This window comes from Falco punctatus (assembly GCF_963210335.1).
Source record: "Falco punctatus genome assembly, chromosome: 4".
Lineage (NCBI taxonomy): Eukaryota > Metazoa > Chordata > Aves > Falconiformes > Falconidae > Falco > Falco punctatus.
In genome coordinates, this window is record NC_137583.1 from 44267924 (window position 1) to 44287619 (window position 19696).

At 50.8% G+C, this 19696-nt stretch overlaps 1 protein-coding gene across 5 annotated transcripts in view; it reads left to right on the forward strand.

Moving 5' to 3' along the window:
- Positions 1-19696, forward strand: part of ARHGEF18 (Rho/Rac guanine nucleotide exchange factor 18) — a 54355-nt gene that overhangs the window by 4138 nt on the left and 30521 nt on the right. For 4 of the 5 annotated variants that reach the window (XM_080386807.1, XM_080386806.1, XM_080386804.1 and 1 more), the window contains exons 3-11: positions 4901-5040; positions 5539-6038; positions 7697-7907; positions 8781-8895; positions 9864-9921; positions 10136-10180; positions 10460-10540; positions 10933-11038; positions 11579-11753. In XM_080386807.1, the coding sequence (XP_080242933.1) occupies positions 4901-5040; positions 5539-6038; positions 7697-7907; positions 8781-8895; positions 9864-9921; positions 10136-10180; positions 10460-10540; positions 10933-11038; positions 11579-11753 (1431 nt within the window). The remainder of the gene's footprint in view (positions 1-4900; positions 5041-5538; positions 6039-7696; positions 7908-8780; positions 8896-9863; positions 9922-10135; positions 10181-10459; positions 10541-10932; positions 11039-11578; positions 11754-19696) is intronic. The other variant, XM_080386808.1, reaches the window with a different exon arrangement.

The window sequence follows — 19696 nt, forward strand, 5'->3', positions numbered from 1 at the left end:
ATGTTGAAAGTTTGGTGTTTGAGCAGATGCTGGGGAAAAGATTCCTCCAGTCTTTCAGAGAGGGCTGACGAGCAGAACGCCTGTGTTTGGAGCACGGTCTGAGCTGTGGTGGTTTGTGTGGCACTGACTGGGCTTCACGGTGTCTGACACCAGGGATGGGAAATGCCAGCAACGGTGTGAACTGGCCTCATTCCTGCATGCAGTGCCGTGACTTGGAAAGAGGGAAGTGAGAGCCCCAGAAAGCAGGACGTTTGCAGTCCCAGAGGAGCCGGACACTGCTGTCCTTGCCTGCAAACACTAACTTCAGACTGATGTTTTTGGGTATCTTTATCTGTGGTATTAGAGCTCTTGATATTCTTTCTCCCTTGTTATCCCCTCACCCACCCAGTTCTCTTCTGATGTGTATGTGCAGGAGATCGATATCCAAACTGAACTGTCAAAGGAAGGTTAATTCAGAGCAGGAGGCAGGGTCATGCAGGCTCTGATCCGTGGTGAGCCTCAAGCAGCTCCCCAGAGCCCCGGCTAGGACACCCCACTCCAGCCTCCCAAGTGCCATGCCTGCTGGTACAGTTACGGGCTCACTGGGAAGGCTCAGGTGGGCTAAGGTCTATAATAAGTTAGTCAGCCTCACCGTGTTTGCAAGCACTGACTGCTTCGGAGAATGTCTCTGCAGAGCCCTCTCCCCCCAACATGTGCTTGCAGAGCATTTTGTCCCGCTGGGGCTTGGGCTGTGGGCACAAAACATTTGGGTCTTGCTCAGCTCTTCTTGTTTTGGCCTTCTGCACCATGGCACTCGCCGCTCCACGGGGGACCTTCCCTCAGTGCCTGGCAGTCACTGGAGGAAGCTGCACGGTGACTCTTAGTTTGTGGCTTGGACAGTGTCAGAGGGGCTGCAAATCCCCCCCCCCAGCCCTGCCAAGACCCTTCAGCTGAGAGCGGGCTGAGGACTGTGCTGGCTCCCCACTCCTCTGGCCCTTCACGCCCAAAAAACAGGCCCCAAATGCAGTGATAAGACAGCAGCTTGCTGTACAGTATGTTACAGTGTCGGACAGCTTATCTTCTCCCCTCCTCCAGCCTGGGCCACATGAGCCAATCCCCACCGCTGCCAACTGCTGATGATGTGGGGCCCAGACCAGGCAAAGGACTGCACTTCATCTGATTTTGGCACAGTGAGTTTAGCACTTGCTTTACTGAGGTTTTACCCTATAGCTCTGGGCGTTTGCAGGACAGTATGTAAAGGGCAGCTGGTGTGGGGCCAGCAAAGCAGGAGCCAGGAGAAGATGGAATAATTTTTGTTTCTTCTTTGTGCTGCTCTCTGTGGTTTCCCAGCAGTCTCTACCCATGACTGCTGGGAAATGCCCAGATGCTCTGGTCTTTCCTTCCTCCTAGGATTGTTTCACATAGTAGAAGTGACCAGTGCCTTTGTCCTGCCACGTTTGGTGTGGCCTTTCCCCACTGGAAGTGCAGAGAGTGTTTGATGCTTGGGGGATGTGATCTGCATGGCAAGAGCTCACATCCACGTTCCCTTTGATGTTTCCCCTGCCAGCGCCAGCCTGGCTGCAGGGTCACTCAGGGACCTGCAGCATCCTGCGCCGAGCAGCAGAGCAGGCAGCTGAGAATGGGCCACTGCTGGCAGAGCTTGTTCCAGCGCTGGCTGCTCTGGTGTCCTATGGTGTCCTCAGGACTCTGCTGTCCTGCCAAGACATTTGTGGGTATGTCTCCAGTGAATGGCCTGTCTGAGGAAAATGAGCAAAGGCAGTTGCAGGAGGGAGATTTTGACTGTAGGTCTGAATAGGAAGTATTAAAACCTTTGTTGGGGTCCCAGTGGCCTTGCACGGAGTTACAGCAGCATGGAGTTTTCTTCCTTGAGACAAACTAGCTCAATTGGCTGATCCCACTGTCCCCGCAGCATCAAAACCCCTGAGACTATCCCAAAGCATCACATGCAGCAGACATCGGTCACTACTTCCTTCCTCCCCACGCAGGAGCCTGGAGTCATCATGTTTTGCCTGCCGGGAAGCTCTGGCAAAGTTCAGCAGCGACCTGCCCAGCCCAGCCAGCAATGCTTCCTCCCCAGCTCTGCCCTGGGAATTCCTCTCATGAGGCTGCTCCCTCCAGCAATAACCTTTTATGGTTCCTGGCCAGAGGCGAATTAAGCAACTGCAATACCTAATCTGCTTAATGTTCTCCTAAAGCAAACAGCATACGTTCTTGAAAGTGTCATTTTGTCATCCTATCTCCAGCTTCAGCTGAGTAAAGGTGAATGCTGCTATCTGCCAGTGCCTAGAGAGCCAAGACGCCCCATCCCCTTACCACCATGCTGCAGCTAGACGGAGCATGGGTCCTTCCAACCAGGCTCGAGCACAGAGTCCAGGAGACTCGAGAGGCTCCAGAGCTTGCCATACATGCTGATATACAGGTGACCACCTCGATCATGGATATAGGGATGTCCGCAGACCCCCAGACCTGCCTCTCTCCTCTGTGTCCTTCATGCTGGTCTTTCTTTCCCCATCATGCCAGAATCTGATGCCTGAAAGTGTTTTTTCCCCCATGAGCCTCTCCAGCAGCCCCCCTTGCCCAAGCATCCACACAGCTTGGCTCTATACATGGTGCCAGCCCAGCATCAACTGACTGAGGTGTTAGATGTGGGGAGCCCTGAATTGTCATGTCTGATGCTCATGCATTGCCTAAAATGGTCTCCCCACTGCTGTAGCTCTGTACTGCTGCCTAACAGCCACTGCCGCCAAGCTCACCGGAGGCTGGCTGCAAATCTGATTTACTGCGTGTTGAACAGGAGTGTCTGGAGTCTCTGAGGAGAATAGAAGTTGTTCGGTGGGCCTGGAGGGGGTCTGTTGACTGCAGCCTATGTCTTAGCCAAATCCTGAGCCCTGCATGGCACAGGCAGAGCACGGGGAATATTTTCCAGGCCTCCAAGGAGCTGACTCTGTTCCAGGGATCTGCTTCAGAGCTGCAGACTGGAGCCTGATGCAGGCCCAGAGTAGCCTTGACAGGACGGCCGGACCCTGCGTGGGAGGAAAACACCTCTTTGTTTTAGCTAAACCTGAGAGCCAAGGCTCTGGTCTCCGTGAGGCCGCAATGCTTGTCAGCTCCCGCAGCTATGTCCCCGCTGCCTCTCGGGGCTTTGCTGCTTCCTCTGCAGGTAGTTCGCTGCTGCAAGTGATGGCGAGAGCAGGGAATCTCCTTTTTCTTCCTTCCTTAGACTGGTATGAGGGAAACACCATTTGTCCTGGTCCCCCTGGGACCCTCCCCACCATCTCGTTGCTCCCCTAGGGTCCGTTCTACTTCAGCTTTCATCGCAGCCAGTTTTGGAGACTCAGTGGCTTTTACAGCCCGCTGGCATCTTTGACTGCTCTTTCCTGCAAGCTCATGCCAAAACTGGAGCTGGTTCAAATGTATATTCACTTCAAAATGCTGATTTTTTTATTACAAGCTGAATGGAGGCAATCCAGATGCATCCGAGGAAAACAAAAGGCGATGTTCAATAGCTCACTAAACCTCCTCCAGCTTTACAGATAGAGCGTTATAGGTGCAGCTATGTCCTGGGCAGGAGTTTGCCTATTAATTAAAAATGACTTGTGAAGTAAATTCTACAGCCTTGCTAGAAAGCCTGTTTCAAATTTTTCCTGCTCTTATAGTTAGAAAACCCTTAATTAAAATAGTGCCTTCACAGAGTGCTAGCTTTCTTTATTATTTATAGACCCTTACTTGAAATTACTGCACACATTTAAACACACCAAACACTTCTTAAAACAGAAAATCTGGCATCTTCAGCGTGCAGTGGGATCCAAGGAACAAAGCTCCAAACTCTCCCTCACGTTTGCTGCCTTTTTCTAGTTGGCACTACGCAATTTCTGGCTGCATTGCATAGCATTAAAACCCACAGCAGGATGCAAGGTTTCCAAGAGTGTGTTTTTTAACAATGTCTTCCTCATATTAATGTTTTTATACTTGGCTTTCCTGGAGTATGATGGATTTCTAGCAGTTTCTTGCTGTTTTTTTTCCTGTTGGACAGATATAGCCGCTTACAGTCTCTTGCTATTGATCTCTGCATCTGCGGAGATCCACCATGGTGCTGCAGCCAGCAGCCTGGCTTTTCTCCATTTGCTTCAGCTGTATGTATCCAAAGGAATACAAGGCCTCTGTGAGTCATGCGATGGTTTAGAGATTGTGGCTAAAGTTTACAGTGTGTCTTGTTACATCGGAATGTGCTTCAGTCAGCTGGACAATCTATTGTAGCATGAGGCACATCCAGACCTTGGTTTTGTTTCTCAGTGAGTTATTGGATGGTGTACACACACTCAGGTTCACACTCGCTTAGCAATCCTGGGTGGGGAAAATCCTCATGAGGGAGCCGGCACCATGAGAACTATGCACTCCCGCCGTTGCTCCGCATACTCAATGTTGTCTGGAGTCACTAATGTGCCTCCAATTTGGCCTCCCAGTGGCATCCCTTATTCCTTATGGAAAATAAAATCACTGTCAGTATTTTTAGTCATAGTTTTCTGTTTTAAAGTCCCATAATGTCAAGCACAGCCATAAAAATATACTTAACTCTTCTGGTTTACTGTGGAAACAGACCCTGCAGCACAGGACATCCTAAAAGGGTCTGGCTGGGATGGTGCAAGCCTGGTCTCTGCTGTGCACATGCTGTGGCTCGAAGGATGAGGTTTCCACTGTTAGAGAATGCCTGCACCAGGTTCCCAGAGGATCAAGGCTGCTGAGGTCCTGAGATTTTCTGGCAGTGCCCGTCTGCAAAGGGTGAGGGACCAGAGGGCCACGTGGAGCATTCCAGCACTGCCTAATGTCACCTGTCCGTGGGTAGCTGATTTTACATCCCTCTTAGCCATCTGGTTACCTTGCTGTGACCTCTGTCTTGCAGGATCCGACTGCAAGCCATGTTTACGGGAATTCACTGACCACAGCACCCCTGCTTTGGAGTATCACAACCCCAAAAGCTTCCTCCCATCCCTGATTGCTGAGGATGACAGCAGCCTCTGCACCAGCATGGCTGAAGAAAAGGCAAGTATCCTCTTTCCTTCTGCTACCACCGTGTGAGGCAGGAGCCAGGGTCAGCAAGATGAGTGGTCAGCATCATACTCAGAGGGGTCTGTGGTGGAGTAAGAGTGGGGGAAAGGAGTACTGATCCAGATTACCAAGGAATACAAGGTTATATTGCTTCTGCTGCTGGGAAAAATCATACCTCTGTGCTTTGTATTGGCGTTAGGGGGAATGAGACACAGAGGGATCTCAGGGACTGGAGGCAGCATCCACAGACCCCTGTAGCAAGCCAGGCCGGTGGGGCTGGGGCAGCTCTAGCTGCGAGGTGCAGTAGGAGAGCGCTACTATTAGAAAGTCTAGTTTGGAAAACCCAGCTGCAGGCCTGGCCCTGCTAGCTGCAGGTGGGCTGTTTGCCATGAGAAGGGAAAGAACAGCAGCTCTAGCTCTGCACAGGAGAGTGGGTGCGAAGCTCTCAGGGGGGATTTGTGCCCTCAGGCTAAGCTGTCAGTGCCTTTGCAGGAGGACTCATCTTCCACAGAGCTGGATGCCCCAGCAGCAGACTCGCACAGCAGCACAGAGGATCTTCTCTCAGACTCTGCTCTCCACGGCACAGAGTATTACAGAGATCTGGGACTCCTGAGCCTGCCAATTGCCAAAACAGTGCCAGAGACAGCAGCACAGCCAGAACAAGCAAGCCAGGCTCTGTCTGCCACTTGCTTATTGGAAGAGAGACCAGGGGCTCTGAGCAAAATGTCTGTGGATGTCGCTTTTTCCAATCCTGTTTCCTGCTCAGTACGTTACGGCAAGGCTGACTGCCATTATCTGAACAAAGGCCACATTTGCTCCTGTTCAGCAGCGTGGGAAGGTGGTGCCAGCACTTCTGAGTGTCCTGCAGATGCAGACAAAGAGCTGGACCTGCAGGAAGCTGAAGAGTCTTTCCCCACGCTGGTGAGATCTATGTCTACCTCTCGAAGGCACAGCTGGGAGAGCCCTTTATCACCCATGGACTGCAAGCGCAGGTACAGCAGAACTGTGAGAAACACTTGACATATGCGGTACAACAATGAGCAATATTTGATATATATGGTACAATGATGCTACATGAGGCTGGAGTGATCACATTTCCCTGAGCTCGAGCTGCGGCTGGATGGTCTCCCTCACTTGCCAGCATCTGCCAGAGCAGCTGGATGCCTACTGCTCATGTTGGGTAGGATGTGGAGGAACAGATGCTAGGGCAGCAAGAGGCTTTTAAGTCTCCTTGGCAGTAGGAAGACCCTCTTTTCCCAGTCTTGGGGCAGGGAAGATGATCTCTCATCTGGAGAGCGCTTGTTTCTGTCAGGAGGGAACCTTGAACAGCATAAGCTGCCCTGATGGTGTCCATCCTCTGGCTCCGAAGGAACTTGGCCCACCCCAGAGGGATCAAGAGAGCTCTGTCAAATCCTTTTCCTTCTTGCCTGTGAGTTGGCTTGGTGGTGCCTGTGCCTGCAGTCGCTGCAGTGTCCTCCAGCCCTCTGTCCTCCGCATGGCTGCAGAGGAGAGCATATTTTGAAGCATGATGCTGAGCTCTGCCTGGGAGTGGTTTCCAGGCCTGGCATTACTGCTGTTCTCCACTCCTGCCACATGAATGCCTTGGGCTCCAGGATCCTACACACATGCATTCCCTGCTGACAAATGTATTGATCTCCAGGATGACTGGGAGTTAGGTGCAAGCCAGCAAGGACTATTTTTATCTCTCCTCCTTATAAGCTACCCTAAAATTATCTCGGCCTGAGATCTTGGCAGTTCTTTATCAAGCTCAGACTTTGGTTCTCAGACCTATTGTTGTACCATGTGCCACGTGCACAGTTTATGCTGCGTAACAGGCACATGAGCAATGGCGGCACAGAGTGGTTGTCAGTGTCAGGGACTTGTTCGGACCCCTCACTGGGTGATTAAGCATGTGTGAGTGCAGGGCCAGGGAAGAGGAATATGCCCCACTGTCCCCTAAGCAAATGCTTGCTGAAGCCTGTCTCTGGCAGCAGGAATGAAGTGACAGTGATCTGCAGACAGAACTGATGCAGAGTAAGATTTTCCACTGAGCCCTATCCATCATTTTGCTTCTATGTTGTTGGCACTGCAGCAGCACTTGATGTTCAGAGAACCATAGGGCACTGGGGGAGCCGGTCCACCCCTCGTTTCCCAGAAAAGGATTTCTTTTTCCTTCCTCAAAGGCGGGCCCCAGCGAGAGCAGGATTTATGATACGATGCCACAGTGATGATTCGATAAACGACAACTGCCACTTCTAAATGTCCAGAGGGACTTTTCTGGCATTGCAGCTAACAGGGCAGCAGCTCTCATGCAGGCAAGGCAGGCTGCTGTCTGGGTGGCTGCACAGTCTCAGGGGTTGCTAAGAGATCAGCGAGAGCTCTCCAGCCTAAACATCCCGGGTGACCAAGGAGCTGGTGGACTTGCTGATGGCAGCCAGAGAAACTGTTTTTAAGAGGCTCAGGACTTGGCGTCCAGGCTGACGCTTCCTGGCATTTTCTTTTCCGTGTGCCTGCTGTGGTGACCCTCATTGTTCCAGCTGCGTGACCTCTTTAGGACTGTCCACCCAAGGCTAGGACATTGCAGGGGCTGTGCCATGCCTGACACAATGGGCAGGTCTGCTAAATGGCTTGTTCCTCTTCCTTGTCTTAGATTCAGCCTGGATGCCACAGAGATGGGCAGTGACCCAGAGCAGGAGGATGTGGAGAAGGGGAGCCTGTCCTGCCCACAGCCTTGCGTGTCCCTTCAGCTGCCCAAAGGGGAACTGGAAACCTGGAGCAGCAGTGGAGGTGCCACGGTAATCAAAGTGGAGATAGAGCCATTGTGCTCGAACCTCACGGTCAGCCCTGGCTTGGAGGAGGCGGTGAGTTTGTGAGGGCTGTGCGCATATTGGCAGCAGGGCAAGCTATGGGTGCAGAATGCAACGCTTGCAGGTGTTGGCTGCAGGCTGGACTCCCTTGAAGCCAGCATTGAACCAGGTATGCCAGGAGGTCTGCAGGAATGTCAGCAAGGATGGGCTTTCTCTGCTCTGGGACAAACTGCCCCATCTTGCAGGATAAAGGCCCGGGGAGCTGGCTGATGCACAGCCCTCTTTCCCATAAATCTAGCTGGAGTTTCCCATGCTGCAAATTGTGCCTGTTGCCTCTTGTCCTGTCACTGTGCACCTCTAAGAGGAGTCTGGCTCCACCCTCTCTATAATCCTCTGTCGGGTAGTTGAAGACAGCAGTATCACCCCCCTTTCAAACTGCTTTCCTCTGGGGAGTATCTTTAGATTCAATTAGTATTAAAAGGACAATCGCATCACAGTGCTACATGTTCTATAAAAGTGAGAAGTGCCTAAGAAGGTTTCAGCTACAAGTGTCACTTGCTCCAGCCTCCCTGGAGCCCACACCTGAAACCAACAAACAGCTGGGCCTTATGGCTTGCTGTCATCAGAACCCTGACAAAACAAAAGAGAGAAGGGCTGAGGAGTCAGTCTGTTTCCAGTGACATTTTGGGTCTTGATCTCATCTTGTGCTCCGACATAGCACAGGTATCAAACCACACAGCAAGGGAATCGGCCCTCGGGCTCCCAAGGCAGGCATGCAGGGTAGGAGGCTGTGGGAAGGCAGGGATGATCGCTGGCACTTAAGCCAAGATTCCTTGCATTTACACCTTGCCAGCCATACTGTGCCTCGATGGGGGCTCCCTTGGTGCACAAAGGACCAAAGATATCCATGACTTTTTACTGCTCCAGGAATGTGGCAGCAACGGGAAGAGACTGAGGTCAAAGTCTGTCCCATCAGCATGCGAGACGGTTGCCCCCCCTCAGATACACTGCAGTTTTGACACTTCTCTTCCAGCCATGGAAGGTTGGTATAGACTATATATATGGCATTAAATGAGTTCAAGGTGTCTGTAATTAAGAAGATAAAAAGCTGGAGATGTAGCCTCTGCAAGCCCAGACATATTCTGCCCTTCCCTTCTACATGGTTCCAGGAGCTCCTGAAATAAAAAATCAAGCTGACTTTGAGTCTGATCCTGGCTAACAGTGCAGTCTAATCTTAGACATGCCCATCCCCAGTGACACGTTGCCATATAACCTCTCTGTGGCTGGTGCACTGGTCACTCCCTACTCGCACAAGGCAAAGATGATTTCCTAGGAACAAAAAGCACTGCTTCATCTGCCTGGATTTAAGTGTGCCCTTTCTCCTGTACCCCCAAAGAATGGAGCAAACATGGTCTGTTTGCAGGCCCCTTCTGACAGCACTGCCCTTAACTAACCCACAGTGCCCGGCTGGCAGGGAGCAGGCTTTGGGACAAGGCTGTCAGATTCTGGTTCCTGCACTGAAAGCCAAAGAGCCTTAGAAAAACAAAGGCACCCTAGCTCCTGTAAAATTCATTTTGGCCTTCACTGTGCTGCTGGAATCCATTAATACCTCCCATCTGTGAGGACTGCCCCAGAGCAAAATGTAGAGAGACTTGTTAAGAGTACAGCCTGGGAAGTGGAAGTAAAGCTGGCTGTCATGGGGAGGGTCTCTGGGGTGGTATCAACTTCCACCCTTTAGCTGCAAGCAGGATCTTCAGAACTTAATGTAATACAGGCTGCAGAAGGGAGGGGTAACACAGAAAAGTGATGTAGCCTCCAACTCCCCCACAGAACTGCAGTGTAGCCTTTCCCTCCCTAACTGCTCCCAGCACTTCTCCCTGCCCATTAAAGGCAGAGTGAGAGCCCGGCAAGATTAACAGGATCCATAGCTTGCAACAGGATGCATAGCTTGCAACATGGTGCTCTGCAAAAGCAAATCAGGATCCCTGCTGAAAGTGTTTTGTGTTCCAGGTGTTGAACCCGCTGCTCTGGAGATGCTGGAGAAGGACCACGTGTCCCCAGACCACGTGTAGGTATTGTCAGTCCTGGCTGTTTTGAGCTGGAAGAGATTCTTGAGTATATCTGAGCTAGTGGAGATTGAATAGCAAAGGAGATCCCACCTCATGCTGGGGCATAGCTGAGAAGTTGGTTGTAAACCAGCACCTGATGCTTTGTGGGGTGCAGAATGTCTTTGCAAGGACATTTTTTAATCCCTCACTTTTCTTTTGTTCCATTCCTGGTAGGCTAATTGTCCAGCAAGTACTTCAGGAGCTGAAACATTATCATGGGTAAGAGTATTTGGGAGAGGGATGAGGGTGGGGAGGCCATAGGTCTGCCTAGGACTCACCTGGCAAATGACACTGTGCGGCAAATCCCCAGGGTACCAGAGTCACTGTATTCTTCCAGTGAAACTAAGGCAGAATTGCAAGGAGAAGTAGCATTTCATGTGCCTCTTCTGTAACTCTAAAGATGTTCCTGCCCTGTCTCCAAAGATGAGCCTTTCTGCTGACCCAAAGTTCCTGCTCTTGTGTTCTTTGCTGTGCATCTGACGTCTTTTCCCTGCACAGGGCAAAGCAGAGAGCTTGTGTGCAAGAAGGCAGTGATTCTTCTCCACAGAACCTCACCTGGTTTGAGTTCCTGTCTAATGAGTAAGTGAGACAGATAGTAATCCACGCACTTTGTGCTCCCAGTACAAACTGATTTCAAGCCCCCTTCCATCTAAACTCTACTGCCCTGCTAATACCACGTGCAAGACACTGGTATGTGCAGCGGTTCAGCCAGGATCTGGGCCTCATTGTGCATGGCACTGCAAAAAGACAGAGACAGCCAGAACTCGCACAATTGGAAATTTCAGCTCCTATTTGCAAGTGTCCCATTAATAAATTACATGACTGGTGCTGAACCAGATCCGCCAGGAGATGGAAAGCTCAGAGATGGGGTCCTAAAGTAACGCTTCAGATGAGCTTCATCAGTGATCTTCATGAACTGTGCCTGGGCAGTTAAATTCCCCTTAGTTAAGATGTTTTTGGTCTTGTTTCAGAAATGAGGACAGTGGAAAAAGCGATAAAGCAGAGAGAGGCACGAAGGTGATGCGACGTCTGAGTTCCCTGCGGAGCCGAGTCACCGGATCCTGGCAGAAGGATAAGGTGAGGGAGAGGTGCCGAATTTGTGTAAGGAACTGTTGAATTCTTCAAGGGGATCTAACCCCAGGGACCAGTTACTTGGATTGCCCTTGGATGGCTGAGGCCGCTATATTGGTCCACAGATGCGCTGTGACCCCTAAGAGAATGCGCTGGACAGAATGATCCCCGACTTTCAGCCCACCTTGCTCCAGGGCATGTTCTGGCTGCTTTCTTGCTGTCTTAGCACAAGCTGTGCAGACCAAGAGAGGAGTGCTTTGGCTGGGTGACTGCCTGGATCACCTGCTGTGGCAAGGAGGAGAGCCTGCAGAGGCACAGACATGTGCTGCAGTGCTGGGTCTTGCCCTTCGTCGCACATGGACCTAGACTAAAGGGCCTTTAGGAAGGCATTTGGGAAAAGCACTACCATCCCAAAGGTCTGGGCAGAAAGGTGCCCACTGTACTTGCTGTGCACCAGCTTCCTGCATGCTCGTTTTTACTGGTGGGGAAAACAATGTGTGAGCAGTGCGAAGCCTGTAATGGAGCTCTGTTTTTCTCTCCTTCCAGGGTAAGAACAAAGAGCAGCCAAAAGAGAGAGAGAAGGAGAAAGAGATAAAGGAGCCAAAAGAGAGGTGGAAAGAGATCAATAGGCACCAGCTTGTGCCAGGGGTTTTCTCCAGCTGCACCAGCTGCTCACTGTGTGCCAAACCTCTTGTGAATAAAAGTGGTCTGCAGTGCCTGAGTGAGTATTGCTGGCACTGTCTGGCTTTGCCTGGCTAAAACCCACTCCCCAGCCTCCCCTCCAGCCCAGGCTGGCCATTCCCCTGCTTAAAGCAGCCTCACGGGTTGCTTCACTTCTCTGCCTGGCTTCACTGTATCCCATCACCCTGCTTGGCCTGGCTTGCTTGTTTCTCCAAATAGTCCAAAATGATCTCTAAATCTTGCCTGGCAATAGTTTATCCTCATTTTCTTTGGCCACTTGACCATTTCCTGCCCCTTTCCCCCAAGGAGGGTTCTAGGCCAAATTTTCCTTTAATTTTTTTTTTTTCACCCAAAGTTCTGCTTTCTCCATGCAAATATGCCTGCTGCCTGAGCGAAGCTGAATCTTTTAGGGTGTTTTTCAGAGCTGCTCAGCATTTACCCTGTGCATGGGCACAGGAATTTCTGGAGTATCCAAAACTTTATTATCTAACATAAAAGTCAAATAGACCCTCCTAGGACCTGCATGGGTGAGCTTGTTGCTTTTCAGATATAAGTAGTGCACAGGAATGGCGGCTGCTCCTTTGCCAGCATGCATGGGACTCTGTCCTGGCACTGCATTCACTGTGGCATTGCTGCATGGCTTTGGCTGATGGACAAACCCCATCCCTCCTATTTGGAGCAGGTACACAGGGCACTGAAGAACATTTTAATTCCCAAGGGATTGTCTGTGGGCAGAGAAAATCCTCTGGAAATGAGACAATTGCTCTCTTTCTCTACCCTGTATCCTCAAGCAATGCTCGCTCTCCAGTAAGGGTCTCTCAAAGGCTCTTAAGGTCAGTAAAACCTTCCTGGGGCATAAAAGAACTGGCTGCCCTTGGACGCGCACTGTGAGTATATTTTCCCTTCAGGGCAGCTGGAGGGAAACTGAAAAGGACCACAGGCCTGGCTATTAGTGAACGTTTTTCAGGTGTCACAGCAAAAAAAGTAGGAAGCAGGGAGCTGAATAAGAGCAAGTGCTTTGTGGGTGTTTAGAGAGAACCCAAACATTAAAGGAGGAGCAGAATTATGCCTTGTCACTCCTGTCTGTGGAACCTCCTAGAAGAGGCTCAGTTTGCAGTTCTGCACACTGCTTTACAAAAAATATCTGAACCTGAGAAGACCCAGACAGTCCTTGATCCCCAGTACACTAAGAGCTTGCAGCCATGCTCTGCGTGGTCTTGGGAACTCTGAGGTCATTGCCAGTGTGAGTGATTCTTCTCTGGACAGCCACTATGGAGATCTGTGATCTGGAGCGCAAGGAGTTGGTGCTAGCTATTGAAATGGGAATATAGCTCGGCCTATTGTCATCCATCATAAATGCACAGGGACTGGACATGAGTTATAGTAATTTCTACCATGTTTCTCAGCCCTTCCGTGAGGAATCTGTGTTCTTGAGTCTTGCTAACCACTCAGGAGAAAAACCTCCAAGGTGGCCGAGGAGCTGGTTTGTGTTTGAGACTCTGTAACATCTCCTTTGGCTTTCTGGGCTGCTCAAGGGTACGCTGCCCAGGCTAACATGGGTGGCAGGGCAGCAGAGCTGGTTTTTGCATGTTCCCTTTGCAGTGCTTGAACTGAGGCTGAACAACTGGGCAGGGTTCTGAGATGTTCATTAAAATTAATGGCCTGTCTGTGATCAGATCTGGATTGAGACTTGTTGTGTGACAGCTGTTAGCCTGAGAGTGACTATATTTGGATTTTGCTGGGCTGAAACCCTTTGCAAGCTGCTTCTGGGTAGCAGAGCTGATAGTTGATATCACTAGTTCCTGTTATTGCAGCTAGGAGCAACGCATGGTCTCCTGACTAGCCACTGATAGGGCTCCTGAAAAGCAAACTTCGGGGCCACTGTGTAGCCAGAGCGGCAGGCCGACTTTTCAGAAGAGCAAACTGCTCTGTCAGGGCTCAGTCTGAGCTGCGGTTGTTGCCAAGATCTGAAGGTATTTGGCTGCTGATCTTGTTTTCTCATAATGAACTCACATTTCACCATCTACACGCTTTGGCCCTCGGCCAGCTCTCGGTCCATCTCACGGTCAGGTGCTGCGGTTTATGTTCTCTCTAACGGTATTTTTAACTGCAGCACCACCACGTGGTAGAAGGCAAAAAGGCTCATAGAAAGAAAAGATGGTAGTTAAAGAAAGGGATGAGCTGAAGCCAGGAGGAGGAAGGATGGGAAAATGATTAGGAAGCCTGCCTGAGGTCCTTTCACTGTCCAGTAGACACAAAAAGTCTGGTGGCTTCCATAGCTGTGATGAAATAGAGGAGCAAGAGCTCTTCTTATTAAAGTAACAGCAGGAGGAATTCTGCTTTTAATTCAGAACAAGGAACCATTGTTCTGCTAGAAACATGCACGTGAACTGTGAAGAAGGTAGGCAGCCCAGGTGGCCCTTGTTTGGTGGTCACTTTTTTCCCTCTCCCACTCGATTCCTCCCATCTATCCTCACGCCACACACTACAAAATCTGCCAGGGAAGGAGGCTGTGGTATGTGTTGAGAGTATAAGTGCAGGAAACATTCTGCAGCTCCAGTTTTGGAGTCTCACAGATGTAATGTTAGGAGCCTGGCAGGGATGAAAAACAAAGAGGAATTCTTGCAGTCACTGGAATCTCTACAACAGTGGCCACCCAAACTTCGCTGTTACGTAAACTTTGAGCTGTGAGTCTCTAGGTTTATTGTTCACCTGGAAATGGAGAAAGCTCCTTTTCAGCCTTTGCTGTCAAGAGTAGAGAAGGTTCTGTGCCTAAATTAATCCTCTCTTATAAACATGCTTTCAGAGTTTATGCAACAGGAGTTAGATGAGTCCCAGGAAAGCCCTGACAGGAAGAGAACTCTCCAAGCAGGCTGTGCCATGGAGGTGAGCCAAGGATATGCCATAGAATACAGATGGCAGGAGGATTGCTTCCCTCCTAGCGACTTGTGCTTGAGCACTGAGGTGCTCACCCAGTAGAAGTGGGTCTTCTGCATCTTCTTTAGTTGAAAGTTACATCTCTATTACTTTATGGGAAAGGTGGAGCCCCCCTAGGGGTGTCAGATGGACCATTCCCTTCAAGAAACCTATAGCTGCAACCAAAGTGTTTGGTAGGGTTCAGACAAATTCCTCTTCTTTAAGACAAAGTGCTCGGTTTAATGAATCTTCCTGAATAATACAGGCTGGGCTGGACATCAGACTGTCTACTCATCCTAGGCTGACCCTTGCTGGCTGCTTCAGTATACAGGTCGATTTATAAGAAATTGCTGTAACGACTAGTCTCCAGGACTTATTTAAGGCACGTTGCGAAAGAGATCTGGAGAACCATTTTCTTTCTCACAACAGTTCTGCGGGAAAATGGAGGATATAGGTTCCTGGCGTTTGTCAGGCAAACATCCTCCACCCATGCTTCTTTATCTGTAAGGGAGGCCAGAGTGGCTTTTGGTTTTGACTTGAAATTCGGTGTGAAATTCACCTCTCACTTGGCACTTGTGCCTGCATGCTTTTGCTTTTAGGATTCCCAGTGCAGCACCAATAAGCTAATTGGGAAGGGCGGTTTTGGCTTGTAGTAAGAAGGAATTGTTTGAGCGGAAATTTCAGCATAGAAAATCATAGCCTACACAGAGTCCTGAGAAATCTGAAAAGCAGCAGGCAACCTGGAACTTCACATTTCTGGAGGGAGACACAGCTGCCAAAAAGCTTTTATTTTGGGGGGGGGAAAGGAGGTGTGGCTGCTGTGACATGATGACAGTGATAAATGGACTGGGAGTCCCACTTGAAATAAATTATTATCGACAGGAGTCCAAATAAAACAGGCGAAACCAAAGCAACTGCGATAGGCTGTGGGTTAATGCGGTTAAGAGCCAATGAAGCAGGATCTAAAGTAAATGTGAAAGTGGTCTGCAGCACTGGTTTCAGAGGAAACACTGAGCTATGAGTCTGCTGACACAGAGCTGGCTCTACTGAACTCTAGAGATTTTCGAAAAGGAAGCTGAAGAATATACTATTCTTAGCATTTCTCCTTTTCTGCTTTTCACTTCCATTTCATATCTGGGCAGTACTGCCTTCATCTGGAACATGTCCAAGGTGCTGCTCTTTGCATTCCCTGATAAGACCTCAGGATCTTGTACACTTGGCCTGACAAATGCATAAGGCTGTATGACAGTAATCTCCCTGCAATTCATTCGGTGAAAAATCTTCTGTTATTGCAGAATTACACAGGATTAGAAAGTTAGTGCTATTTTCTTCTTTGCAATCCAAACCTTAGCTCTAAGCTACAGTCTTTCAGCTGGTTGCTGTGCCAGATTTTGCACTGATTTTGTGGAGATGCCCTGAGGCCAGGCACACAAGCACAGCACGTTCTCTCCATGACAGCTGTAGTTGGGCAATCTGCAGTGCTTTACTTTTATATTACAGCAAAGCACAAAGTTTGAAGTGTCTAAGGATGAATCATTCACCAAGTGACAGCCAGCTGTTTACCCCCGAACCACTTTCTTTAATGATTATTTCTCAGTAGTGCTGAGAGGCCCCAGTAAACAACTTGGACCTTGTTGTGCTTAGTCCTGTACAGAAGCAGCACAAAAGGGAACATTTCTGAAAAGCTTGCAAGTACAAGATGCAGAGAAAAATAAAATCAAACAGGTTGCAGTGTGGAAACCAGAAATTATATCGGTCCCATGGTGGTGTAGGATTTCAGCACATTTCCAGCCCAAACAGTGGTGGGTTCTTTCAAAACGGTGTGGGAAAGCTGTAGGGTGGAGTTTGAGAGGGAAGTTTGTTTTATAATTGTGTACGTTGCATTTTCAAGCTTGACAGGCAACTTGGATATGGCAAACTTGTGATGGAGATCAGTTCAGTATCGTAAATCCTCAGAGCAACTCACAGATCAGGAGGTAAGGTTAGGTCATGAGCTTTTCTCATTTTTCCTCCTTGCGGAGTACTTCAGCAGCCCAGTGCTAGTACTAGGTCAAACCTTATTGGAGTCAGGGAAACGGTAATTTTTCCAGCAAGTGATTTAGTTATACAAGTCAGTGTACAAATCTGCTGATAGTGAAGATAATTCTCCTTTTCTTTTGGTGTTTGTCTGTGCAGCGGTCGTTGGCAAAGGCCCAGGCAGGCACTTGCAGCCACAGGGTTGATAAGGAAGCCAGTGTCCTGCCAACCCGCTGGGGACCCCAACCTCCCCTTGGCAGCAGTGGCTGTAAACATTTCAGCATGTTTTGAATGACAAATCCCACCAGGCTTTTAATAACAAATTGTGTATTTAGAGTAAGTCCCAGGCGCTGCGCAAACACATGAAATACTGTGTTAAAGCTGTCACTCGGGATGCTACATCCCATCCATTAAGGGCCTGTTTAGTCTTTGTTCCCGCCAGAGGCAGACGCTGATGGAAGGCAGGTCCCCCGCAATGCCCCGTGGTGCGGGACACTCACCGCCATGGCTGGGGCAGGGGAGAGGCCTTGCGGCTCTTGATTACAGCCATTTCCCCCATCCCGGGAGCGGGCTGAGGGGGAAGCCCGGGCTGGCGGTGGTCGGTGCCCTCCCTGAGGGGAAAGCCCGGGCTGGCGGTGGTCTGTGCCCTCCCTGAGGGGGAAGCCCGGGCTGGCGGTGGTCTGTGCCCTCCCTGAGGGGGAAGCCCGGGCTGGCGGTGGTCTGTGCCCTCCCTGAGGGGAAAGCCCGGGCTATCGTTGGTGGTCGGTGCCCTCCCTGAGGGGAAAGCCCGGGCTGGCGGTGGTCGGTGCCCTCCCTGAGGGGAAAGCCCGGGCTGGCGGTGGTCGGTGCCCTCCCTGAGGGGAAAGCCCGGGCTGGCGGTGGTCGGTGCCCTCCCTGAGGGGGAAGCCAGGGCTGGCGGTGGTCGGTGCCCTCCCTGAGGGGGAAGCCAGGGCTGGCGGTGGTCTGTGCCCTCCCTGAGGGGGAAGCCCGGGCTGGCAGTGGTCTGTGCCCTCCCTGAGGGGAAAGCCAGGGCTGGCGGTGGTCTGTGCCCTCCCTGAGGGGAAAGCCCAGGCTATCGTTGGTGATCGGTGCCCTCCCTGAGGGGAAAGCCCAGGCTATCGTTGGTGGTCGGTGCCCTCCCTGAGGGGAAAGCCCGGGCTATCGTTGGTGGTCTGTGCCCTCCCTGAGGGGGAAGCCCGGGCTGGCGCCGGTGGTCGCTGCCCTCCCCGAGGGGACCGGGACCCTCCCTCGGCCGGGCCGCGGCGCGCAGGCGCGCACCCTCGTCTTCCCTTTGCTTCCGGGACATCGGGGCGTTTCCTGTTGCTGTGGCGGCGGCTCCCGGGACCGACAGTGCAACCGGCGGCTCCCGGGGGAGTCCGGTAAGAGACCAGGGTGTCAGTGCGCCCGCCGGCGCCCCGAGCCTCGGCCCCCGGCTCCCCGCGGAGCTATCCCCTCCCGGCCGTAGCGAGCCCTCCCGGCACGGGGAGGCCCCCTTCCCAAGGCCGCGGCCCGGTGCCCACCCCGCTCCCGGTCCCTGCAGCGGGGCAGCGCCGCTCCCGGGGCTCCGCAGTGGCCGCGCTGCGGGGGATTCAACGGGCAGCCGCGGGGGGAGCCTGCCCGCCGGCCGCGGCCACCTAGCAACGTGCCGCAGCGGGCAGTTACACAACGGCGGCCTCGGGCAGCGCGGAGGGGCTGCGGAGCTCAGCCCGGGCAGCCGGTGTGTCGTCCCCTTCGTGACGATCCCCGCAGGGTTTACAGCCGTCCCGGTGTAGCGGATCAGGGCTTAATCTGGGGGACAGGACATAGCTTGAGAAGATCCAGGCTTTGTCTTAGAAACCTCTTTTAAGTGCTAAAGGAAGAGCTGAGATACTGCGATGCACTTTAGGCAGGCAAGTTGATGTTGCCTGATGTGGACCTGGTTCGCTTTATGCCACCGTTGGAGTCTGAGCATCCTTATGCTTGTGATAACAAAATCCAGCACCTCATCATCTCAGTTGCTTGCACAGGTAGTACTGCAGCAGTGAGAGGAGTCTGGGATGTACATAAAAAGACTTTAAATGTATCAAGGAACAAAAATCTGGTGAAAACTTTCCCACAATTTTGATTACTGACCCATTTTAATTATTCCCCAGCCCTGGCATATCAGGGAGAGGAGCAGGAGATAATACCGCCTTGTAGGCTTGGGTTGTGTGTGCTGGAAAGGTAAACCCTGGTAGAAGCGAGGAGCGGTGACAGGTTTTGGAGGAGGTGGAGGGAAGCAGAGAGTGATCCAAACAAACAGCTCTCAAAATGCTTCTGGTACTGTATTTGGGTTTGCTGCTCTAATAAATAAGCAAAACTCCTGAATACTGTTTGAAGATTTTGTGCTGTGGTTTTGTTACTGCAGTATCTGTGCCTTCTGTGTAAAACCGAGGGAAGAAATGGCTGCTTCTCCATTCCTTCTCACTCCCCTCTTGAGAGTTTTGTAGGTGGCTTTTTTATTTGGCATAAAAAAAATGCATAGAGTTATAAGGTAATAGTTTCTCTTTGATACGGTAGAAGAAACCAACCCATGAAACACATGGCGCTCAAACAGGAGCCACCAGACATTGTGTGTTGTAGTTCCACCTAATGTTTACCTATGAAATATTTTAAATACCTTTTATGATTGTCATCGTTGCTGTTTCAGTTCTGTAGTGTTCCTGTAGAATGGGGGAAGGGTGCAGCACAAGAGATTTGAAGTGGTACTCATATTTCTTTTAGGATAACATGCTAATTTTACTTTGCATTATTTAAAAACCAGAAACATCAGTTGTTCATTTGTTTGATTTGTGTTTCTGTGCTTAAAGAGAATCCCAAGGCCACCAGAACTTGCAGTGTTGGGAATGACACAGCCCCAGCTCCCCATCCATCTGATATTTTGCAAATAAAAGCACATACAGTCAGAAAGTAATTACGAGTTGGTTTTGGTGACAAAGAGGAGTGCTTTAACAGGGAAGCTGAAACTTGATAATTTAGTGCTGTTGCTCTCTTGCATGGTCTGTCCCTATTTCAGAGTGTGAAGTTATCACC